This window comes from Chiloscyllium plagiosum, unplaced genomic scaffold (assembly GCF_037043375.1).
Source record: "Chiloscyllium plagiosum isolate Xiang-an unplaced genomic scaffold, Cpla_swu_hap1 HiC_scaffold_34, whole genome shotgun sequence".
In the NCBI taxonomy this organism is placed as follows: domain Eukaryota; kingdom Metazoa; phylum Chordata; class Chondrichthyes; order Orectolobiformes; family Hemiscylliidae; genus Chiloscyllium; species Chiloscyllium plagiosum.
Genome location: NW_028270172.1, coordinates 51,589,853 through 51,616,031, shown reverse-complemented (window position 1 = coordinate 51,616,031; position 26,179 = coordinate 51,589,853). Strand labels below are relative to the sequence as shown.

Here is a 26,179-nt window from a genome sequence, read left to right as displayed (position 1 = left end):
GTGATCGATTGATGGAGCAGATTCAATAAGCCAAATGGCCTAATTCTGCTTCTACATCTTATTACTCTCAGTCTTATGGTATCCTCTGGAACAAACACAGAAGGTGCTGGAGAAATTCAGCAGGTCTGGCAGCATCCGTGGAGACAAACAGAGTTAACGTTTTGAATCTGGTCTGACTCCTCTTCAGGCCAACTTTAACTACTGGCAGTGTGAAATTTTATTTTCTTACCTCACATTTACTTCTTTTCCAAAACATTTTAAAACTGTGCCCTCTGCTTTTCAAACAATTTACAAGGAGGAATAGTTTCTCCCAAACTACTCTGTTCGGACCCCTCACGATTTAGAAAACTTCAATCTTTTTATTCTGCCAACTGAGATCTAGCTGACTAAAGTTTTTATTTTCTTTATTAGCTTCCTCCTCTTACAGGTAAATAATCTTTACTTTTCCAATCTTTCCTCATGATATGGAATAGGAACAGGAGTCGGAAATTCAATCCCACAAGCCTGCTTTGTCATGGTTGTGGGGAAACATCTTCTCAACGTTTAGATATTTTCTTATGACCTATTTAGAGACAAGTTATTGACATAAGACGAGATAGACAGAATCATAGAATCCCTAGTGTGGAAACAGACCCTTCGACCCAACAAGTCCACACCGACCCTCCGAAGAGTATCCCACCCCTACATTTCCCCCTGACTCATACACCTTACCTATGGGCAATTTAGCATGTCCAATTCACCTAACCTGCACATCGTTGGATTGTCGGAGGAAACTGGAGAACCTGGAAGACACAGGGAGAATGTGCAAACTCCACAGTCACCCAAGGCTGGAATCGAACCCAGGTCGCTGGTGCTGTGAGGCAGCAGTGCAAACCACTGTGCCATCTCTTTTTCCAATAGTACATTTATCTACCCCCACTCTTTTTTTTTGGTTAGAGGAGGAGGGGAGGAGGGAAATACCACAGTGATGCAGTGTTTGGTCCTTAGGTACTCCTTGATACCAGCCCACGACAATCCACTCTTCAGTGCAGGTGACTGGTTCCAGGCATGGTGAAGGACTTTTGCCTGAAATGTCGACTCTCCTGCTCTTCGGATACTGCCTGACCTGCTGTGCTCTTCCAGCACCACACTCTCGACTCATGTAATTTATGACCTATTAATGAAGTACAGGGCAACAGCCATAATGGAGGAATCATGTTCAGCGGTTTCAGTTACCAGCGATTTGCCGCAGCCTGAAAATATCACATGGAACATTCCAGAACCAGGAACTGGGGGCTGCCGGGAGGTAAATTTCCCATATAAATGAATGGGTTCATTATTATCCGCAGTTTCGGGCATGCGCATTAGTTCTTTGAATGTATCCCCCGCGAATGCAGGGGGACTACTGTATAGTAAACTACATGCTTTATTAACAGCTGTCTCTATCTTTCCTGCCATGTACCAAAGTATATGACCTTTTACTTATCTACACTGAACTTCATCTGCCATCTGAAGTGGGTGAGAAAACAGTTGTTCTCATTAGAACATAAAAACACGATTTTGCGACTTGTCAGTTCTGAAGCATTAATTCTGTTTCGCTTTCCCCAGATGCTGCCAAACCTATTAAGTCTTTGTATCATTGTCTGTATTTGTTGCAGACTAGTCCCTGACTTCTAAGCGAAGAAATCCAGATGGAAGACAGACAGGAAATCCAAAAACAGATTAAATTCCAGCGTCCTGATAGTGGGACTCAAATTTGACTGCATCGTGATGTCACTTAAAACTAAAAGATTTAAAGGTTAAGATTTACTTGTAGAGAGAGCTGGTTCTAGAATTGGTAACTATAGGCATTGTGTCAAGTTTGACCAGGCCAGACATTGCAATTTTACCAAAGAACGACCATGCAGATTTGAGGGTGTTAACTTCAACAGGTTTCTATGAACTATCTGTGAATAGTCAATATCTTTTCCCCAGGGTAGGGGTGTCCAAAACTAGAGGGCATAAAAGGATAGCACGGTGGCCCAGTGGTTAGCACTGCTCACAGCACCAGGCATACTGATTAACTCAGTTCCAGCCTTGGGTAGCTGTGTGTGGAGTTTGCACATTCTCCCCATGTTTCTGTGGGCTTCCTCCAGGTACTCTGGTTTCCTCCCACAATCCATAGGTGTGCAGTTTGGGTGGATTGGCCATACTAAATTGCCCATAGTATCCAGAGATGTGTAAATTAGATGATTTAGCCATGGGAAATGCAGGGTTACCAGGATAACGTAGGTGGTGAGTCTGGGTGGGAGGCTCCTGGGAGAGTTGGTGTGGAATTGTTAGGCCAAGTGGCCTATTTCTATTCTGGACATTTCAAAGACATTTCAAAATGCAGAAAAAGCTACTGAAAGCCAGTCGGGATCTGCAGGATTGCAGATAACAGGGTGGTCAAAAAGCCCTACAGGGACTGAGTTAACCCATATGGGTTACAGTAACTCAAGAAAAACTACTCCAGTTTAAAAAGGTTGATGTCAGGCCAGCGGAGTCATAAGGGTAAGGACAGAACTCAAGGAATCAGAAAGGGCTAAAGCTTGGCCAGTAAATACAAAACAGGGAAAGGAAGGTCCATTAGAGCTCAATAAAAGGAGACGGACTTTAAATGGTACCAGAAAAATTCTCCAACAGGCTAAGAGAAAGCGACAATGACGCTCCACTTAACTGAGGGAACAGAAGTGGTGTAAAAACGAGATACAATTGACAACCTCGTACCGAAACATAAAAGTTAGCTATTGCTACCTAGAATCAAATGGTTTAGGATTATCTGGTTGCCATCTCAGTGGTAAATCATAATTGCAACCAAAAGATTGAAGTGCATTTTTTTTTGTGTATGTTTCTCTAATTTTATTTTTTTCTAAAAAAAAAGGTCCAATGCCTTGCAATGAAATGCTTACCATTTAATTGTGTTTTATTCTTAGTGAAATGAAGGTTTTGAGACATTATAAGATGTGAACTGTTAAACTTCCAATCCATTCACTGATTTCATACCCGAAACTTTTATTTGAAAGAAAACACCTTTAGATTAACCAAGATGGTATTTTAAAATGGCTACAGAAGCTATCTGATCTGAAACTGGCCATGCTCCACAGGCGATTAGAAAATGGATACCAAAACAACGTTGCTAAGTAACTGATAATAAGCACCAGGCACTTTGTCTGTTGGAATGGCAGCAGATAAAAGGAAACTTACGGTTACTTATTCTGCAAAAAAGGGACCCTTTTGCATCTTGACAGTTCAACAATGACAGTTCAAAGTTTCTTTGTTAATATGCATAGTTCTGGTCGCCCTATTATAAGAAAGATGTGGATGCTTTGGAGCAAGTTCAGAGGAGGTTTACCAGGATGCTACCTGGACTGGAGGGCTTATCTTATAAGGATAGGTTGACTGAGCTTGGACTTTTTTCATTGGAGAAAAGGAAGAGGAGAGGGGACCTAATTGAGGTATACAAGATAATGAGAGGCATAGATAGAGTCGATAGCCAGAGACTATTTCCCAGGGCAGAAATGACTAACACGAGGGGTCATAGTTTTAAGCTGGTTGGAGGAAAGTATAGAGGGGATGTCAGAGGCGGGTTCTTTACACAGAGAGTTGTGAGAGCATGGAATGCGTTGCCAGCAGCAGTTGTGGAGGCAGGGTCATTGGGGACATTTAAGAGACTCCTGGACATGCATATGGTCACAGAAATTTGAGGGTGCATACATGAGGATCAGTGGTCGGCACAACATCATGGGCTGAAGGGCCTGTTCTGTGCTGTACTGTTCTATGTTCTATGTCTTCAATGTGTGCCAGAAATGAAACCCATTGCCAATTTGAGAAATATAAGCTTTTAATTTGCTCCAGAAGGGCAATTACATCAAGAAGGCCTGCAATATGAAACAGATAACAGCTCTCTCTACTACAGGTTTTCCAAGCTTGGATTCAATACTTGTTCCAAGTTAAAATATATCATAGAGATAGAGATTTTAAAAAAGAACAGGAATGTTAAGTGGCACAGAGTCAATCAAAAGAACTAATTGCAATTTAAAAGATATTGTCATCAGAACAACCACTATACACTGGCCACAATATCCACCAGAACTCCTACACAACTAAAGGAGCACCAGAACATACAAACTTATAATTCTTTCTTAATTACTGAACTTAAATTTTTTCCCTCCTTTTGCATGCTAATGGATGGGTGTGAGTGAGAGAGAGAGAGAGAAAAAGAGAAAGAGATAAAGAAAGAAAGGAGAGAAAGAGAGAAAGAAAGGGGGGGGGGGGTTACAGGCAGGCGTTACCTTTTAATAATGTTGATACTTTTAACTATATGAATTAAACAAAATCTTGCTTAAAAAGATCTGGTTGTCTTGCTTCTTCATTGGTTACACCTGGCCAACTTTTTCATTTCAATCTTAGGAACCGAGAGAGGAATTTATTCATTCCTTCAGACTTGGTAGTAACACTCATCATTTATTTCATGTCTATTTATGGGATCTTGCTATGTGGAAAGTGGTTGTTAGTCTTGACAACAATGACTCCATTTCAAACAATAATTTATTGTTTATCAATACACAGCCATCTTTCAATGACACAACCATTGTCATTGAACAGGATGACAATGGAGCATAAAAGCCAAAAGAATTGCAGATGCTATAAATCAGAAACACAGACAGAAATTGCTGGCAAAGCTCAGCAGATCTGGCAGCATCTGTGGAGAGAAATCAGAGTTAATGTTTCCGCTCACTCAACCAGAAACGTTAACTCTGATTTCTCTCCACAAATGCTGTTTGATCTGCTTAGCTTTTCCAGCAATTTCTGCCTTTGTTTCTGACAATAGGGCATACTTTTTTAAAAATACGCTTGATATATACCAACATACAAAATGATTGTAGTATCATTGGCATATGTACAATTCTCGTCGCCCTGGCTCATGAAGGATGTTATTCAACTGGAAAGAGTGCAAAAACAATTTATAAGGATGTTATCAAGATTGGAGGGTTTGATTATAAGGGTAGGCTGGGACCTCTCTTCTCAGGAGTGTAGGATGCTGAGGGGGTGACCTGATAGAGATTTATAATATCATAAGGGTCTTAGATAGGATGAATAGCCAAAGTCTTTTCCTAGGGTAGGGGAGTCCAACATTAGAGGTTTAAGGTGAGAGGGGAAAGATTTAAAAGGGACGGTTGGGGCAACTTTTCACGCAGAGTGTGGTGCATATATGGAATAAGCTGCCAGAGGAAATGGTGGAGGTGAGTATAATTACATTTAAAAGAAAATTGGACAGGTGCATGGATGGGAAAGGTATTGAGAGATATGGGCCAAATGCATGCAAATGGGACTAGTTCCATTTAGGGAAACTGATTGACATGGATAAGATAGGCTAAAGAGTCTGTTTCCATGCTGTATGACTATATATCACCACATCATCCCGCAAGCTACCTATTTATTGCTAATGCAATGCATACATTCATTTTTATTTTATTTTAAAAATGATATATTATAATCATTAATCCAATCGAGCACCTACCTTTGAAGGCTGGATTCAGGCAAACAGCCTGCAAAACAATGCATGAACCACAAGTCATATGGGAGTTTATTCATAGCCAAGCAGGTCTTAAGATGGGTGAGAAGTTTGCTGTCTTCCAGATTCAGGTAATGTTCAAGGCTCTTTGGCTGCTCCGTTGGTCAAAGACAAATAAATATTTTCAATCATTAGATGGTAAGATTAAAGGAGAGAAAACTAAGGAATATTGATTAAATTTCTACAAATCTTCAAATATAATTTAAAATGGTAATTAAGAGTTTCCTCTCTTGGGAACATGTTGTAAAGACAGTGAAATGAGCAAATTACAGTTCAAAGAAATCCCAAAAGAAAAGATTTGTAGCTCAGGTTGAGGTTTTGGATGTAGGTTTGCTCGCTGAGCTGGAAGGCTCATTTCTAGATGTTTCGTCACCTTAAGCACCATCTTCAGTGGGCCTCCGAGTGAAACACCGCTGATAATTCCTGCTTTCTATGTTTGGGTTTCTTTGGGTTAGTAACGTCATTTTCTGTGGTGAGGTCATTTCCTGTTCTTTTTCTCAGGGGGTGGTAGATGGCTAATGCCTTTTTCCTAATACCATGGATTTTTTGCCTTATTTCACAGCCTCCTAAGCGGCACCTTGTCAAAAGCTTCTGGAAATATAAATAGATCATGGTCACTGGCTCTCCTTTATCCAACTTGCTCATTGCCTCCTCAAAGAATTTTAACAGATTGGTCAAGCATGATTTCCTCTTGACAAAGTCATGCTGACTTAGCCCTATTTTACCATGCACCTCCAAGTACTCTGCAATCTCAGCCTTAATAATGAACTCTAAAATTTTGCCCACAACTGGTTTATAATTTTCCTGTCTTCCACCTCCTTCCCTTCTTAAACACAGGCATAATATTAGTTAGCATTCGTTTATGAAAAGGAAAATGTGCTTAACAAATTTTCTGGAGTTTTTCTGAGGATGTACTTAGCAGAGTAGATGAGGGAGAACCAGTGAATGTGGTCTATTTAGATTTCAAGGTTGCTTTTGGTAAGGTCCCATGTAAGAGGCTAGTCGGCATAACAAATCACACAGGATTGTAGGCCGTACACTGGGCCTGAATGAACTGAGAATTAGGAAACAAAGTGAATATAAATGGGTCTTTTTTTTGGATTTTAAGCAGTGATTGGTGGCACTCCACATGAATCCCAACTATACATGTTAAATGCAGCAAACAAATTAATAGATCAGATTTTGTTGACAACACAGAACTAGGTGGGATTGACAGTTGAGAGGAGCATGAAAAGAGGGTTCAGGGTGATCCAGACAAATTGAGTGTGTGGACAAACATACGGCAAATGCAATATAATATGGACAAATGTGAAATTATACATTTGCCTTCACAGCAAGAGGATTTGAATTCTGATGTAGGGACGTCTTACTGCAGTTATGCAGGGCCTTGGTAAAAGTGCACCTGAAATACTCTACTCAGGTTTGGTCACCCTACCTCAGAAAGGCTATACTTACAATAGAAGGAGTGAAGCAAAGGTTTACTAAGTTGATATGTTTCTCAATCCCATTCTCCTGCCTTCTCCCCATGACCCTTGATCCCCTTTCTAATCAAGAACCTCTGCCTTAAAAAAATGCAATGACTTTGCTTCCACAGTCTTCTGAGGAAACAACTTCCACAAATTGTCCACCCTCTGAAGAAGTTCTTCCTCATCTCAGTTCCAAATGGTCATCCCTTCACTTGGAAGCTTTCACCTACTGGTTGAAAGATCATCTTCACGCCCACTCTATCCAGGCTTCTCAATATTCTGTAAGTTTCAATGAGATTCTCACCCTCATCCTTCTAAATTCTATGGAGTACAGACACAGGGTCCTCAACTATTCCTCATATAGGTTAATAGGCTGAACATTGAGTATAGATATCTCAGGATTGTATGGGTAGAGAAGACAACAGAGATGGAGAGGAGCAAAACTTTGGACAGATTTGAAAACAAGGATGGAATTTTAATCAACATGTTACTGGGGTGGGAGCCAATGTAGCTAAGTTACCAGAGCTTGGCTTGATTTGAAACAAAGGCAGGAAGTTTTGGAGGACCTTAATACACAGGATAGGACACAGGGGAACTAGTCAGAATGCACTAGAGTAGTCAAACAGAGAAGTTACAAAAATATGAATTGACAGTTTTGGCCAGTAAGCGGAGACAGATGAGGTTGAACAATGGTATGGAGGTACAAATAGACAATGGTGGTGCAAATGCATTTTTATTCTCATTGAAATTAAATATGACATCAAAGGAGCAAAGAGACAGTGATGAACTTGATGGCTAAGAAACCAAATTTCAAATCTATTGCATATTAAGAGTGGAATTTATTGCTCATCCACTACTGGATGTTGAATAAACAGGCTGATATTTTACAACAGGGAAGTTGTTGAGAGAAGTGTTGACTTAACATCTCGGTGTTGTCAGCATACATTGAAAAGTTAACCATGCCTAGATGAGGGGGCCAAGTTTCTCTTTTGAGAACACTACAGGTTACTATGTAGGAGAGGCATTCTGTCTGAGAGCACAAGAAGAATGGGACCATGTGACAGCAGACTCACTAAGCTGGAAGGCAGTGGGGAGCCATTGGAGTAGAATGGAGTGGTCAATTGCAACTGAAGTCACAAAAACTGGAGGTGGCTAAGGAAAGATATAGTTTATTTCCATCACAATCACACTGGCTGAGATTTAGTGATTCAAATGGGATAGGCGCAGGTGTCTTCTGGGGTGACAGACTCCCCAGCATTAAGGAATTATGCCAATCAAGATCCAATTAGTCATTTAAGTGCTGACTAGTAAGATGCATCCTAGATTTCATCACTGCAGGGACAGGTTTTAGGAGTTTACATAGTGAAAAGATAAGTGCATTTCTCTTGGTGCAGGGTGATGTTCACAAAGAGGGAAAGGGAGGGTCAGAGACAAGGGCAGTGGAGTGACCTTGAGCAGCTATTCTCATCCCACTCTCCCAACTATCTCACTTCCCCAAATTGGGGCAAATTAAGTAGCCCCCTCTCCCACAACTCTCTTGGTCAATCTAACAGGCTGGTCTCCCTGGTTTCACAGCTGGAAAAATCATCACTCTTAGAACAAATGAACAAAAAAGAGAAGTTTAGACAGGAACAGGCCATTTGGCCCTCCAAGCCTGTGCCGATCATCATGCCCAAACTGAACTAAAAAACAAACCCTTATTCAATCCATATCCCTCTGTTCCCTCCTGATTCATGTAACCTTCCAGATGCCTCTTAAATGTCACCTACATACATGCTTCGACCAGCTCTTCTACCAGTGTGTTCCAGGCTCCTAACATACTCAGCATGAAAGACTTCCCTTGCACATCTCCCTTAAACCTTCCCTCTCTCACCCTGAACCTGTGCTCCCTTGTAATGGAAACTTCAACCCTGGGAAAAAGCCTCTGACTATCCACCTTATCTACGCCTCCCATAATTTTGTAGGCTTCTATCAGGTCTTCTCTCAGCTGCGGTCTTTCCAGTGAAAACAATCCTAATATTTTTAACCTTTCCTCATAGCAAAAGCCTCGAGACCAGGCAACATCCTGGTGAATCTTCTCTGCACTCTCTCCATGTCCTTCTGGTTGGGTGGCAACTAAAACTGCACACAATATTCTAAATGCGGCCTAACAAGGGTTTCATACAGCAGCAACATGGTTTGTCAACTCTTGTACTCCATACCGTAGCCAATGAAGGCAACCATGTCATATGCCTTCTCAATCACCTTGGCCACCTGTGTTGCCACTTTTAGGGAAGCGTGGACCTGCTGCCCAGTTCTGTCCACATGTTAGTGCTCCTAAGGGTTCTGCTATTTACAGTATAACTCACACCTAAATTTGATCCTCCAAAATACATCACTTCACATTTGTCTGGATTAAACCTCATCTTGCCTTAGGGAGAACAGTGCAGTTGAGGTCCAAAATAATAGTAATTCAGGAAGGTTGAAACTTTTCGCCCAACATTTAATTGTTGAAGTTGTGGTGTTGAAAGTGCATTCATCCAGCCTAATTATTCTTGCCACCTTCTTAATTTCCTCCAGGGAGGGATTATTGCATCCAATGAAAATCTTTTCTGATTTTGAGAAGAATTGTTTCAATACTGCAGCAGGGATAGGTTGGCAGTTTGGAAAGACCGTGGTGTCAAAGAATTTTAAAGGAGAATAGTAATGAAGGCAGATTTGTCTGAAAGAGGAATAATACCTTGAGAAAGAAACACTAACAATATTGGTTAACATTGGTTAACATAGTAGGGTGGGCAGCAGTTTATGAAAAAAGGTTCAGAGCGTAGAAGGTGAATCTCATGGGCAAGATGAGCTTAGGTAAGCTATGAAGAGAACTGGGAGAGGAATTAGAGAAAGACAAGCTCAGACCAAGGTAGAGGATACAGTGGAGCAAGTTTGGGCTGATGGAAGGAAGGGATACAAAGGCAGCTGACAGAATGGTTTCAATCCTATCATACCTATTGATACAGATGAACATGAAAGAAACAGTTAAAAATCTCACAACATCAGGTTATAGTCCAACAGGTTTAATTGGAAGCACTAGCTTTCGGAGCGCCGCTTCTTAATCTGAAGCAGCACTCCGAAAACTAGTGCTTCCAATTAAACCTGTTGGACTATAAACCTGGTGTTGTGTGAATTTTAACTTTGTACACCCCAGACCAACACCGGCATCTCCAAATCATGGAAGGAACATGCAGTGGTATAACATGACCCTGAAGGATAGAAAAGAAACCAGGGCTATCTATTCATTCTGGGACAATACTGGAAGTGAGAGCAGTTTTAGTAAACAAGGCCAGGAGTGCTCGCAGTTCTACCAAGTATGCCAGCAAATGGTTAAACAAGGTATTTATCATATCGTAGAAGATCTGTGTCCCTTGGACATAAGGGAAAGGTGGTAGAAGTCATGTTAGAGGAAAGATCAGGTGAGAAATGCTATATATACAGATTCCAATGGAAATTAGTCGACCTGAAATGCTAATGCTGGTTCTCTCTTTGCAGACGCTGCATCACCTGCTGGGTATTCCTGGCATTTTCTATTTTAGATGCACAAATTGAGATTGCGGATACCGGTATATGGAAGATTAAAAAGTAGTTTGATAAAGGTTTTCAGCTTATTAAGGAAAACAGACAGGGGAGCTTTGGAGAAAGCATTTCATTAGTCAGAGACCAGGACTAGGGGGTACTGTCAAAAATTAGAGACAGATCTTTCAAAAGTAAATATTAGAAAACACCTCTTTGCCCAAAGGGTGATACAAGCTTTGAACTTCATTTTGTAAATGGCAATTGATGTGAGTTGACAACTTTTGTTGGGAAAAACTTTCAAGGTACATGGAACTAGTTTTCAAATCAGACATGATCTCATCAAATGGCAGAACAAACTCAAGGAGCTAAATCCAATGCTCCTACACTCAGTGTGATGCAGTGTACCTAATGTACAGCACTTCCACCAGGAAAAATATGCTTGCCACAAACCACAACTGCCAATTGCGCTTCCTGCAATGAAAGGGCTATCTGACAAAGGAAGATTTATTGGAATGAGCCTATAATTTCTGTAGGTTTCAAAATGAGAAACACAAACATTCCTAGGAGGACTGGATACCAGGAGTTTGTCTCCATTGGCCGGGGACCTTAGAACTACAGTTAATCAGCATTGAGGATCAGACCTTTAGGACTAAGAGGAGGAGAAACCTTTTCACTCACAAGGTGGTGAATCTTTTGATTTCCCTACCTGAGAGGACTATATTAATGAGTATAAGAATAGCACTGATCGGACACTGAACAAATTAAAGTATAAGAATATGAACTTACAGTAGACATTCAGCCATAACCTTACTGAATGGTGCAGCAGCTTCCCGAAACTTCACTTAAGCCTTGTTCCAATGATGTAATTTGCTGTATATGTGTACATCTACGCACAGTGTAATCAAGGTATGCAAAGTTTGGAAAGAAAGATCTATGACAAGTATTGAGTGCAAAGAACTAACAGAATGTTGTTTGCTGATCCACAAAGAGGATTTCACTGGTCACCAAGTGTAGTAAAGTATTTGACAAGGTTCAATGTGGTAGACTGGTTAGCAAGGTTAGATCATATGGAACACTAGCCATTTGGATATAAAATTGGCTCGAAGGTAGGAGTCAGAGGTAAATTTTGCAGGGTTGCTTTTAGGACTGGTGGCCTGTGATCAGCAATGTGTTGCAAGAATCAATGCTGGGTCCACTGTTTTTTGTAATTTATACAAAATTGGCTCTGGATGTGAGTATAGGACGTACAGTTAGGAACTTTGTAGATGACACCAAATTGGTGGTGCAGAGGACTATGAAGAAGGCTACCTCAGAGTACAATGGGACCTTGATCAGATGGGCCAATGGGCCAGGAGTTGCAGGTGGAGTTTTATTAAGTGTGGGGTGCTGCATTTTGGTATAAACCTAACGGCAAGGTCCTGGGGAGTGTTGCTGAACAAAGGGACTTTGGGCGCAGACTCATAGTTCCTTGAAAGTGGACTTGCATGTCGACAGGATAGTGAAGAACACATTTAATACACCTGCCTTTAATGATCAGTGCATGAAGTATTGGAGTTGGGAGGTATAGTTGTGGCTGTACAGGACATTGAATAGGCCACTTTTGCAATATTGTGTGCAATTCTGATCTCCCTTCTACAGGAAAGATGTTATCAAACTTGAAAGGGTTCAGAAAAAAGGCTGACCTTGTAGGAGTTTATAAAATCATGAGGGGCATCGATAAAATGAATAATTAAGGTCTTTTCCCAGGATAGGGTGTCCAATAGATCTAATGTGAGAGTAGAAAGATTTAAAAGGGACCGAATGGACAACCTTTACACACAGAGGATGGTAAGTGCATGGAATGAGCTGCCAGAGATGTTGGATGGGTATATGAATATGAAGGAATGGGACTAGATTAATTTAGAATATTTGGTCAGCACGAATGGGTTTGCCCAAAGGGTCCGTATCTGTGTGCACATCTGTATAATGTATAATGGCAGAATGGATCAATGTCATAACTGATTATTTCAGTTTTGGCAAAATAAGGGGGTAACGTCACTGACTGATTGCTACATCAGCGTACCAGACAAGACAGATCTAAAACACAAAATATTAACTGTCACCAAAGTTGTAACATGACCTGCTGAGTATTTCCACGATTTTAAGTTGACATTGTTTCAGCAGACCTGGAGATGATAGGATGAGTAAGAGCATTGAGTAAAGGAGTTGGGATGTCTTGGTGCAGCTGAACAAGGCATTGATAAAGCAACATTTGAAGTACTGTGAGCAGTTCTGATTGCCCTACTACAGAAAGGATATTATTAAAGTAGACAGTGTGCAGAAAATATTTACCAGGATGCTACCTGAACTGGAAGATGTGAGTCAAAAGGAGAGGCAGGAGAGGTTGGGGCTTTTTTCCCTGGAATGTAGGAAACTGAGGGGTGACCTTATAGATATCTAAAAAAAATTATGAGAGGCATAGCTAAGGTAGATAGCCAACAGCTTTTCCCCCCGGGTCGAGGAGTGCAAAATTAGAGGGCACTGGTTTAACGTGAGAGGGGAGAGATTTAAAAAACGGTCCAGAGAGGCAATGTCCACCTCCCCTGCACCCTGCACCCCAACAGGGTAGTGAGTGTCAAGAATGAGCTGCCAGAGATAGTAGTAGAGACGAGCAATATTTTGTCATTTAAAAAACATTTGGGTAGGTACATGAATGGGATAGGCATGGAGGGATATGGATCAAATGCAAGCAAACGGGACTAGTTTAATTGTGAATGCTCGGCTGCATGGTCAAATTGAGCCAAAGGGCCTGTTTCCATCCTGTAAACCTCTATGACTCTAAAAGATGTGTTTCATGAAGGTGTAAGTGCCAGAATGATAACAGCTACCATCCAAAACGAAAGGAAATAATGGCAGAAAAGCAAATTAGGCAAAAAGAGCATTAAATAGGTAGAGCTGACAATCTAAAATTGTGAATCCAATTGAATCTGCAAAGTTATAAAATAGCCAGCTGTTCTTGAGCTATTGTCAAGCCCCTCTGGAAAACAAAAGAGCTAGGATAGAAAAGAGTCAGAATAGAGAATTAAAAAGGCAGGCCACTGACAGATGGAGTCTAGATATTGCTCCGCTTTCTCCCCTCAATCAAAGCAAAACACTCAGAGACACAGAATAGTCTTACCTCCTTCATCCTTATTCTGGGTACTAGAAGGAGAGAGAACAATTGCCCATGTGCACAGTGACAGGAGTTCACTGTCGTCTCTGGAACAGCAGTTTCTCAATGAACTATATAGTCATCTAACAGTGAGGAGCATCCAGATAAGGCAACATACATATTGATTGGGGGGCCATTACAATTGGGAGGAGAAAGTGTGTTGCTGGAAAAGCACAGCAGGTCAGGCAGCATCCGAGGAGCAGGAGAGTCGACGAGGGGTCTGGCCCCAAACATCGATTCTCCTGCTCCTTGGATGCTGCCTGACCTGCTGACCGTTACAATCAATGAGTATCAATAGCACAGACCAATGCATTACTGTTATAAAATGCATGTTCATAACATTGTTAACGGGATTCATACAATGGATACTTTTTCCCTTGTTAAACTGACCTTACATACTGAATGCTTCCAATATTGTTAAATGGCTCTACATAATGAATGCTTTTCCACCTGATAACCCATTACTCTTGCCTCCAGTATCCCATTGTTAACTGTAAGTTCTTATCTGAACTGAGTCATGCTCAGCTGAACCTCTTGTTTCACCAAATTCAGAACTTAACTCTTTCCTTAACTGCTTATACCCTAGACATATTCTCAAGGATTGCAACTGAACAGTGGTGTTCTGCAAAGCAGTCACCTAAACCATGTTTAGTCTACTCCAATTCAAAGAAGACATATCTAGGCTGTGAAAAATATTTTGCATAATCAAATAGGGTACAAGTAATCTATATTTCATCCTGAAGCAGCATTTGGAGCTTTGGGCAGTGAGAAAGAGGTGGACAAGTAGATGCTGCATCTCATACGCAAAAATGCCAAGGTTGTCGGGGCATGACACAGGAAGCAATGCCTTCGAAATTTTGATAAAGGAATTAGAAGACCTGTTCAGTTAGAAGACCTGATACTGCAATGGAAATAGAGAAAATATTGGAAGATAAAACTGTTTTTTCAGAGGCTAAAAGTACAGAGTCTATCGGATTGGAAGCAGGAGGACAGAGGGATCTTAGGGTGTGTCCACAGATCCTGTCAAGTAGCAGTACAGGTTAATAGGGTAATTAAAGCAGCATACGGAATGCTTGCCTTTTTCAGTCAAGGCATAGATTATAACAGCAGGCAGATCATGCTGGAGGCATACAGACTTTAGTTAGGCTACAGCTAGAGTACTGTATGCACTTTCGGTCAACACACTAAAAGGAAGAATGTGATTGGATTAGAGGGGGTATAAAAATGCTTCACCAGAATGTTGCCTGGGAGGGATAATTTTGAATAGCAAAGAACAGACCAGCACAGGAACAGGCCCTTCAGCCGACTAAACATGAGCCAACACATGATGCCTTTCTAAACTAAAATCTTTTGCCTCCAGATCATCAATATCCCTCTATTTTCTGCCTCTTCATGTATCTGTCAAAATGCTCTGAAACATTGCTATTAAGTCTGTTCCTAACTCCTCTGGCAGTGCATTCCAGGCACTTATCACCCTTTGTGAAAAGCTTACCTCTCACATCTCCTTTAAACATTCCCTTTCTACCTTAAACATAGTAATTAATATATCTAACCTGAGGGAAAAGCCTCCAGCTATCCATGCCTCTCATAATTTCGATCAGGTAAACTTTGATCATGTAAACTCCACTTCCAACATTCAAGTGAAAATAAGCTGAGTTTGTCTAATGTCTCCTTATAGCTAATACCCTCCAAATCAGGTAACATTTTGGTAAACGTTTCTGTGCCTTCTCCAAAGCCTCCACATCCTTCTGGTAGACTGGTGACAAGAATTGTATGCAACATTCCAAGCTAAAGTTCTAAACAAAGACAAGAATACTTGCCAATTTTTATATGCTATTCCCTAACCAATGAAGAAAAGCACTCCAAATGCCCTCTTGACCACCTTATCCATTTGTGCTGCCATTTCAGAGCAACATGGATCTAGATCCCTCTGAATGCTAATGCTTTTAAGAGCCCTGCTACTTACTGTATACTTCCTGGCTGCATTCGATCTTCCAAAGTGCATCTGGCCTATCTATCTTGCTGTATCCTCTGGCAATCCTCCTCACAACTTGCAGCTTCCCCAGTCTTTGTGTCATCTGCAATCTACCCTTCCAAAGCAACTTCTCTGTTTTAATTATGGATAGATGTGAATAAGTTTGGATTGTTTTCCTTGGGGGGGGTGAGGACCTGATGGAGGTGTAGAAAACGATGATGGCATAATCAGCTTATACAATTTGATAGGGTTAGCTGAACAGTCAATAACAAGAGGGCATAATGAGTTTTGAGAAGATTTGAGAAGGACACAATTTTAAAGCGGTTTAGAGGGGATGTGAGGAGAAAGTTTTCAGAGATGGGTGGGTTCTGAAATGCACTGGAAGGATAGTTAAGGCAAGAAACCTTACAACTGTTAAAAAGTATTTGGATGAGCACCTTAAGTGTCATAACATTCATGGCAATGGGTCTACTGTAGGAAAGCGGGATTAGTATAGGTAGTTGTACTATTTTGGCAATTCAGACTTGATGGGTCGGAGGGTCTATTCTGTACAATATGATTCTGTGAAGCCTATCGCTGCTTTGGAAGAGAGGGTAATGTTAGGGCAGAAGACCTTGAAATAGAAAGAACACCATCAAGGGTTCTGACAACACAATGGAGTATAGGACAGAAAGCTTGGTTAAAGGAAACAGGGAGACATACCACAAGTACCAATATGGAAAACTGTTTCGTCAGAACAGATATGGCAGCAATGGAGAAAGTGAAGAATGAAATTCGTTGAGAGAAAATTTTGTCATGGTAGTTGTAGGATTCACAGGACATATCGTAAACATTGGTTGGAAAAACTAGCATTGCAAATAGACAGAGAAAATGAAGGGAAGAGTCAGGCAGTTAAGTCACAGTCTCAGGGAGAGAGGAGTAGCTGTCAGAGTGTTAGCCATCACAGCATTCGCAGTATGTTGCTTTTATGTACTGGGCAAGTCACATGTCCAGTGGTACAAAAAAGAACACTAGCTCAGGTAAATCTACAAGTTACACAAATTTATCATTTTCACAATTGAAGCAAAGTAAGTGAGGCACTATTGTTTAATAAGGTATTGTTTACTCAGCAAATAAAGAATTGTTTGCATGCAGACAACACCATGGCAAATTCTCCTCCTGCTTTTAGCAATTAAACCTAAATAGACAAAATGTATATGGAAATATATGAACATGACAATTCCCATTCATGACAAATGCTACCTGTGTTAATTCACTAACTCCATTCCTGCTGGACACACGGACAATTTATGTTTAGCATGGCACTTACCAAGTGAGCTACTGAATCGCTGTATTTATTATTGAACTGGTTCACAAAATATTTGACTAGCCAGTAGGCATCAACGTCATTTTCCACCATTTCTTCCATTGCTTCTGCTATTGCAATAAAAACTACATCTTCTGGTTCCTGAAATGAAATTTAATGATAACATTAGTTTTTACAGTCAGCATATCATAATATTAGCAATTTTTCTTTTAGTTATTTGACCTCAAGTTGTTATAGGCAACAAAGTGGCTCAGTGGTTAGTACTGCTACCTCACAGCACCAGGCACCCAGGTTTGATTCTATCCTCAGGCAACTACTTTGTACATTCTCTTTGTGTCTGCGTGAGCACCTCTGGGTACTCCAGCTTCCTCCCACAATCCAAATGTGTACCGGTTAAGTGGATTAGCCATGCTAAATCACCCATAGCATCCAGGAATATGCAGACTAGGTGGATTGGCCATGGGAAAACTGAAGGATTAGACGGATGGGGGTGGAGGTGGGTCTGGGTGGGATGCTCTTTGGAAGTTTGGTGTGGAATCAATGGGCCAAATGGCATGCTTCCAAACTGTAGGGATTCTACATCGGTGAAGCTGGCAATTTGTATTACTCTTCCCTAGTTAGCCTGAGAAGGAAATGGACTCCACTTTACAGCAAATCTTATGAAGCTTGTCAGGTCACTTCACTGAGCACCAAAAAACACGATAATCAGAGTGTCTTTGACCAGACAATGATGACAAGTTTCCTTTACTGCAGAACGTTAGTGAGTAAGTTGGAGATTTAAAAAAGTTCTACAGGCAAGTTTTGTACCATTTTTCTAATGTTGGCTGATAAGTTCGCTGATGTACTCAATTCAAATTTACAACTTACAAAGGTAATATATCGACTGATGACCCCTGGGTTGCTAGTGAAGTATCATTAATTATCATACTTAAGCACACTTCACTAACGAATTAACTGTAACACGCGAAACAAAGTAAATATGATCCATAATAAGAAGGTTTGGCAAATCAAACGCAAGTATCCAACAAAAGCAGCATATACTAAACACAACTGACCAGTGACTGAGATGCACGACGTGGCAGTGTTCCAGACTCTAGTTGGTACATTCTGAGGTAAACCCAAACTTGTGGGGTGGAATCTTGAACAAACCGAATAACTTGTAATGCTTGCAACAAATCCTGATACTGTTCTTTCCGAAACGTCAATACAGCAGAGTGAGATTCATAGTGAGGAGGAAGAATACCTTTAACAAAATTCGGGAATGACATTGTTAGACTTAAAAAAAACCTGAAGTCATTGAATCCAAACATTTTTCCCCAATGACCTTACAAAATATTAATTTAATGATATGTTCTACTTCATGTTTAAGACTGAAGATCATCATATGATAAATGCACATATTGTATTGCACAGCATCACAATGGGATTTTGAGTGTATCATGACCACGTCTGACCCCTCAAAGCATGTTTAAGTCCAAGTAGCCCGGACCGTAACTTTGCTATTTGTTTAAGGTAAGTGTACAGTGGATATTCCCAGAGTGAATGAGCTGGTCTGACTGCCAGGTTTTAAACAGAGTCACGGAACGAAACGCAAAGAACAGAAAATAGAATACCGGATAACTTATCCTAAGCAAAAACCTAAATACTTTCCTGATTTAATGATAGTGTTCTGAAAATAATTGCAACGGTCCCAATAAACACATCCCTTAGCACAAAGATAAAAATGAAGCAAACCAGGGATTACAGGTATGAAGTTTTAGAGAGAGAGAGAGAGCGAGCGAGCGAGAGCGCAAGAGAGAGAGCGAGAGCGAGAGGGAGAGAGGGAGAGGGAGAGAGAGAGCGAGAGAGAGAGGGAGAGAGAGGGAGAGAGGGAGAGGGAGAGGGAGAGAGAGAGCGAGAGAGAGGGAGAGAGAGAGGGAGAGAGGGAGCGAGAGAGAGCGAGAGAGAGGGAGAGAGCGAGGGAGAGCGAGGGAGAGCGAGGGAGAGCGAGGGAGAGCGAGGGAGAGCGAGGGAGAGCGAGGGAGAGAGAGGGAGAGAGAGGGAGAGAGAGGGAGAGAGAGGGAGAGAGAGGGAGAGAGAGGGAGAGAGAGGGAGAGAGAGGGAGAGAGAGGGAGAGAGAGGGAGAGAGAGGGAGAGAGAGGGAGAGAGAGGGAGAGAGAGGGAGAGAGAGGGAGAGAGAGGGAGAGAGAGGGAGAGAGAGGGGGAGAGAGGGGGAGAGAGGGGGAGAGAGGGGGAGAGAGGGGGAGAGAGGGAGAGAGAGGGAGAGAGAGGGAGAGAGAGGGAGAGAGAGGGAGAGAGAGGGAGAGAGAGGGAGAGAGCGAGCAAGAGCGAGAGACCGGCTGGACCTGCTTCAGCAGCCTTTCTTTACTGAATCAAAACGAAGGTTACCCACACAGCTAGCTGGCCACTCCCCTTTGATGACACCTTTTTTTTAAAGACATGAAAGCATTAGGCTGGAGGCATTATCGGTTAGGGGTAAATAACAGCCCCAATAAACCTTTCAAACCCAGCCTATTTGGAGCCTGGCCAATTACGCCCTCCCTGGGGGAAAAAAACTTGAAGACATAATAACCTTGTAAAAAAGACCAGCATTGTGACGCTAGCCAGTTAAGAATCACGTACAATGTTATTTTTCAGCCTTCTTTCAGAGGCACCAACATGCGTCAGTTCAAATTCAGCTCCAGAGAATGCACATGATGTAACAATGTTTCTCACTACTAGGTTTGTGACCATTTTCTGAATTTTGAAAAAGTCTCATTCACAACACATTCGTATTAGTCACAAAAACAGCAAGTGATACAATAGGGAACAAAATAACAGTGGCCCTAAAGAAGTCTAGGAAGTGTGGGGGCAAGTTAAGAACACAATTAGGAGAGCAAAGAAAGGCATGAGAAATGCTGGAAGATAATATAGAGAATCCCAAGAAATTCAACAATATTAAAGACAATAAAAGACCAAGGGGGCAACTGCATTTAAAAGTGAATAAAAGCCCAGGACTGGGATAAGTATATTGCAGGCTGCTGCAGAAGATCAGGAAGGAAATTACAGGAGTCCTGATCCAAATCTTTAACTCTTATCTGGCAAGAGCAGAGGTGCCAGAGGAAGAGTGGCAGCGATAGACCATGCAGCTACAGACTAACTTCAGTGATACAGAAATGACTGTAGAAAATTGTGTCGGAGAAAATGTACCTCCATTTAGACAAGCAAGATTTGATCAGGGATAGTCAGCATGGCTTTTTCAGAGGGATGTTTGTCCTAATTTTCTTAGTTCTCCTTTGTCTACCATTTTTCTCCACAGTTGCTAAATTATCAGACAGTCTGTACAACATACAGCATCAGATAAATGAGCCGAAATTTCCTCCAATTAAATACTTGGAAGACTGAAGCGGTTGTTTTTGGTCCTCACACCAAGCTCTATTCCCCTAGTGACAGACTTCATTCCTCTCCCTGGCTAACATCTGTGATTGGGCTAGACTGCTTGTAACCATTGATTCATAACAGACACCCATTCACATCATCACAAAGATGGTCTATTACCAGTTGGATTTAATCAGTCTCAGCTCATCTCAAACCTGATCATGCCTTTGTTAATATCCAATTTAACTATACCAACACATTCCTGGTCAACCTCCTACATTCCACCCTCTGTGAACTTGAGGTTAACCAAAACATTGCTATTCTAGTCTTAATTCACCGAAGGCCCATTCAACCAAACGTTTTGGCTCTCCATCGATACCTTGATTTTGCAACTCTCATTCTCATTCACAATCCCTCCATGACCATATCACTATAATTATCTCAGCTTCACTACCTCACTTTCATTCTTCACAATGATCTTTAAAACCTAATTCTTCAAGCTCATGTTTGGTCACCTGACCGAATATCTACTTCTGTTGCTTGGTATCAGTTTGTTTTATAACATAAAAGTATCCCTAGGTGCTAAAGGAGGTAAATATAAGAGATCTCTCCGCAATTTATCAAAACTCCAGTAGTATCCCAGCAATTTTAGACTCATAGTAACATGGCAAGAAAGTATGCACCGCCAAGTTGGTATTTAATTCTTTATGACTTACATTTTGCTGCAGATCTGGCTGGACAACACAATGAACCATTTGGTCCTTCTCTATCATAACTGCCACTATTCCCAGATCATCCCAGAAAGCAAAGTTAACGTCAAGCTTAATGCCTCCAAAGCAAACTATTTTCTTAATCTTCTATATGCCTACACTCTCACCTTGAACAATAACAACAATGGACATTTTTCCATTATTATAACCAGCTGCTTCAAACTCTCTTCCTAAACCGCTGGGTCAAACTTACTAGGGTCATGTGTTGGCAATCAAACCCCACTATTTCCATCGTCATCATAAAACGTGAAGCTTTTATGAAAGTATGCAAAAATTCCCCAATTTTCCCAAATTCTCCTTTCTTTTAGACACAACTTGACAAAAAGAATGGACCTTAAAAATTAACTGCTATTCATTACAAAATCATGAACCATTCGCATATAACTTTACTAGTTAAAACTTGAACCCCTCTTATCTCACTCTACAGATATGGACAGTGCAAATACAAAATGGGCAGAGGGAACAAAAGAAGCCAGTTCATTCGGCCCTGTTCACAGGATTCGTTGAGATGATCTCTATGGCTTATCAAGATGTGTTACTCCTCAATATTCTTTCTCTGGGTAATTTCACTGGCTTGCAGGTGCCACAAAGTGACTGGTTCACCATTACCAAGCATCTGAGTTACTAGTTAAAAGGCATAGTTACAGCAACCAGGCTTGAGGGTTTTTTTTAAACTACAGAGACAGACACAACACCTTCCTTTTCGGAGGTCAGATGGTTTCTGACCAAAATTTCATACTACAGTCTTTTCAACTGTCTGGGAACCAGTGATAGATGTTGACAGGCAGAAGGACTTTATCATTAACAACTGATTACCATTCGATAGCAATCAGCTATTTGTTGCCAGCCATATCTCCCTTTATATACACTGCCTGTCTTTAGTAACTGTCCAGTACTACTTGAACAAACAACAACATTCAAGTAGTACACTGCTGTAATGAACTTGCAACTAAAATGTGCAAAGTCAAAAATCACATGACACCGGGTAAGAATCAAAAAGGTTTATTTGAAACCACAGGCTTTTGGAGCTCTGCTCCTTCTTCAGGTGCTAGTGAGAGAATACATCGGACACAGAATTTATAAGTAAAAGGACTTACAACGGTCATACAACAAATGTACTGAACAAACCTAGAAGGCTGTTAAATCTTTAATCCGAATGGAGATGCAGGTTTTGATTGATTAACATGTAAATCCCAGAATTTCTTTCAAGTCACTGCCCTGAGATAACTTCAGGTTTAAATCAATGTAAAAGAGGTGACATCTCCAGTCAGATTATGCATTTCAGGTGTGAGTTCTTGTAGACAGTCAGTCAATATAGCATTTTATAAATTCCTACTTTAAAAATAAAACCAGTCTGACTCCAGGTTAAGACACAGACAGATTTAAAACAAGGCTTCACACCTAAAATGCATTGTCTGACCTGAGCTGTCACCTTTTTTATATTGATCAAATCTGAAGTTAGCTCAGGACAGGGACTCAAAAGAAATTCTGAGATTTACATATTAAATCAATCAAAGTCTGCATGTTCACTCTGATTAAAGACTCACCAGCCATCTAGGTTTGTTCAATACATTCGCATCAGTTATATGACTCTTTGATCTTTTACTTATAAATTCTGTGACCAATGTATTCTCTGTCACTAGCACCTGAAGGAGTGGGGCTCCGAAAGCTTGTGGTTTCAAATAAACCTTTTGGACTATAACCTGATGTCCTGTGATTTTTGACTGTTCCCTCCAGTCCAATGTTGGCACCTCTACATTATGACCAAAAGTGCAATAATCTTTTCCAGAAATCTTATTTTTTTAATATAAAGTTCTTTGCCCACTTTGATCCAAAATCAAAAATGCATAAAAATAAAAAGATACATTGTAACCCCTGAACATGCAATTGTCTTTGATTTCTCACACCCTCTCAGAGCTCATATTGTATATCAGACAAAGCATTTGCTCGTTTGATCCCACTCCCACTAGAGTATACACTACTTAACTTCTTCTGGCTTCCACATTTGCAGACATAGTTGATTGTTCTTTGTCCTCACCTTTTACCCCTTCAATTTCAAATCTACAATGTTCACCTCTTCTCACAAACCCAAGCTTTGATCTCTTCATCCTTACAAATTTTAATTCCAATACCCTTTTCTTCCAAAGTCTTTAAGCCTGTCATTACCTCTCAAATCCATGCATGTTTCTGTTTAAATCCTCCAATCAGGTTTCCACTCTACCACGGTATTAATTTGACTTTCATCAAAATTACAAATAATATGTGACTGTGTCTCGGGTTAACTGTTCCTTACAGATGTGGTTAACTCCATTATCTTTCTCTCCCACTCCTCCATCTTCATCCATCTGGGATGAGGCTATTCAAGGCTGCTTCAGACAGTGTGCACGTGACCCAAAGATCTTACTATTTCTCATCTATATGCTACCTCTCAACATCACCCAAAACACTACATGCTTTTCCACACATTCATTGACAGCACCTGGCTCCACCTCAGCACCACCACACTCAATTGTTTTTGAAGAAGAAACTTCCTATGACTAAATAGTAAGAACACTATGGACACTACTCAGGGGGTGGGAATCAGAGCCACATGTCTGAGAGGGGGTCAGTTGCAGATGGGGCAGTGACAGGATGTATTGAATCCATCAGGAAGGTTTCTTACGCGATGAAACAAAGGGATCGGTTAAAGAGTGTCTGTTTTAATGCAAGGAGTGTCTGAAATAAGAGTGACGAACTTAGAGCATGGATCAGTACTTGGGGCTACGATGTTGTGGTCATAATGGAGACGTGGGTTTCACAGGGGCAGGAATGGTTGCTTGAAGTTCCAGGGTTTAGAACATTTAAAAAGAACAGGGAGGGTGGAAAAAAAAGAGGAGGGGGTGTAGCATTGCTGATCAGAGAGTGCATCACAGCTACAGAAACAAAGGTTGTTGAGGAAGGTTTGTTGACTGAGTCAGTATGGGTGGAAGCTAAGAACAGCAAGGGAACAGTCACCGCATTGGGGTTTTCTACAGACCAACTGAAGAACTCATAGACAGGCAGATTTTGGAAAAATGCAGAAGTAGCAGGGTTGTTTTTATGGGTGATTTCAACTTTCCCAATATCAACTTGAACTTAGCAAGTGTAGATGGTTTGGATGGAGCTGTTTTTGTCAGGTGTGTTCAGGAGGGTTTCCTTACTCAGTATGTAGATAGAGCGACGAGGGGAGAGGCCATTTTGGATTTGGTGCTCGGCAACGAGCCAGGACAGGTGTCAGATCTCGTGGTGGGAGAGCACTTTGGTGACAGTGATCACAACTGCCTCACATTAAGCATAGCCTTGAAGAGTGAAAGGAGTTGTTACCGAGGGAAGATATTTAATTGGGGAAAAGGAAATTATGACGCTATCAGACAGGAGTTGGGAAGTACAGACTGGGAGCAATTGTTCCACACAAAGTGCACAGCAGACATGTGGAGACTATTTAAGGAGCAGTTGCTGCGAGTGATGCACAAATTTGTTCCTCTGAGACAGGTAAGAAGGGTTAAGATTAAGGAACCTTGGATGACAAGAACAGAGGAACCTCTCTTCAAAAGGAAGAAGGCAGGTGGAGGAAACAAGGATCTAGCACAGCTTTAGAAGATTACAGGCTTGCTAGAAAGGAGCTCATAAATGGATTGAGGAGAGCCAGGAGGGGCATGATAAAGGCTTGGCAAGAAAGATTAGGGAGAACCCAAAGGCATTTTACTCATACGTGAGGAATAAGAGAATGATCAGGGAGAAGGTAGGGCCGATCAGGGATAGCGGAGGTAACTTGTACGTGGAGTCTGAGCAGATAGGGGAAGCCCTAAATTAGTTTTTTGCTTCGGTTTTCACCAAGCAAAGGGAACTTGTTGTAAATGGAAACTTTGAGGAGCTGGGATACAGTCTTGACCAGATCAAGATTGATGAAGTTGATGTTCCGGGAAATTTTGGAAAATATTAAGATTGATAAGTCCCCAGGGCCAGACCAGATTTATCCGAGGCTGCTCCGGGAAGCGAGAAAGGAGGTTGCTAAGCCACTGGTGAGGATATTTGCCTCCTCACTCTCCACAGGAGTCATACCGGAGGATTGGAAGGAGGCGAATGTTGTTCCTCTTTTCAAGGAGGGTAACAGGGAAATCCCTGGCATAGGTCTGTGGTCAGCAAAGTTGTGGAAAGAATTCTGAGGGTTGGACGCATGACTATTTGGCAAAGCATAGTGTGATTAAAGACAGTCAGCATGGCTTTGTGAGGGGCAGGTCATGCCTCACAAATGGAATTCTTTGAGGAGGTGACAAGACAGGTCGACGAAGGTCGAGCAGTGGATGTGGTGTATATGGACTTCAGCAAAGCATTTGATAAGGTTCCCCATGGTAGGTTCATTCATAAAGTCAGGAAGTATGGGATACAGGGAGATTTGGCTATCTGGATTCAGAATTGGCTGGCTGACAGAAGGCAGAGAGTGGTTGTAGATGGAAAGTATTCTGCCTGGAGGTCAGTCCCACATGGCACTGTTCTTGGGCCTCTGCTCTTTGTAGTTTTTATAAATGAGTTGGATGAGGAGGTTGAGGGGTGGGTTAGTAAATTTACAGATGACTCAAAGGTTGGAGGTGTCATCGATAGTATACAGGGCTACTGTAGGCTGCAGCGCAACATAGACAGGATGCAGAGCTGGGCTGAGAAATGGCAGATGGAGTTCAACCTGGATAAATGTGAAATGATGCATTTTGGAAGGTATAACTTGAATGCTGAATATAGGATTAAAGACAGGATTCTTGGCAGTGTGGAGGAACAGAGGGATCTGGGTGTGCAAGTACATAGATCTCTCAAAGTTACCACCCAAGTGGATAGGGTTGTTAAGAAAGTTTGTGGTGTTTTGGCTTTCATTAACAGGGGGATCGAGTTTAAGAGCCGCGAGGTTTTGCTACAGGTCTACAAGTCCCTGTAGAAAACTTGTCACTAGGATACATGAACACCAACTAGCCACCAGAAGACATGAC

The 26,179-nt window shown here is 41.4% G+C and overlaps 1 protein-coding gene across 8 annotated transcripts in view; it reads right to left on the bottom strand.

The window, feature by feature from the left end:
• Positions 1–26,179, bottom strand: part of tbc1d7 (TBC1 domain family, member 7) — an 86,372-nt gene that overhangs the window by 27,341 nt on the left and 32,852 nt on the right. For 6 of the 8 annotated variants that reach the window (XM_087978663.1, XM_043719002.2, XM_043719001.2 and 3 more), the window contains 3 exons: positions 18,111–18,298; positions 17,059–17,196; positions 5,522–5,670 (listed from right to left, as the gene is read on the bottom strand). In XM_087978663.1, coding sequence (XP_087834789.1) covers positions 5,522–5,670; positions 17,059–17,196; positions 18,111–18,298 — 475 coding nt within the window. The remainder of the gene's footprint in view (positions 1–5,521; positions 5,671–17,058; positions 17,197–18,110; positions 18,299–26,179) is intronic. The other 2 variants (XM_043718997.2, XM_087978664.1) reach the window with 1 other exon arrangement.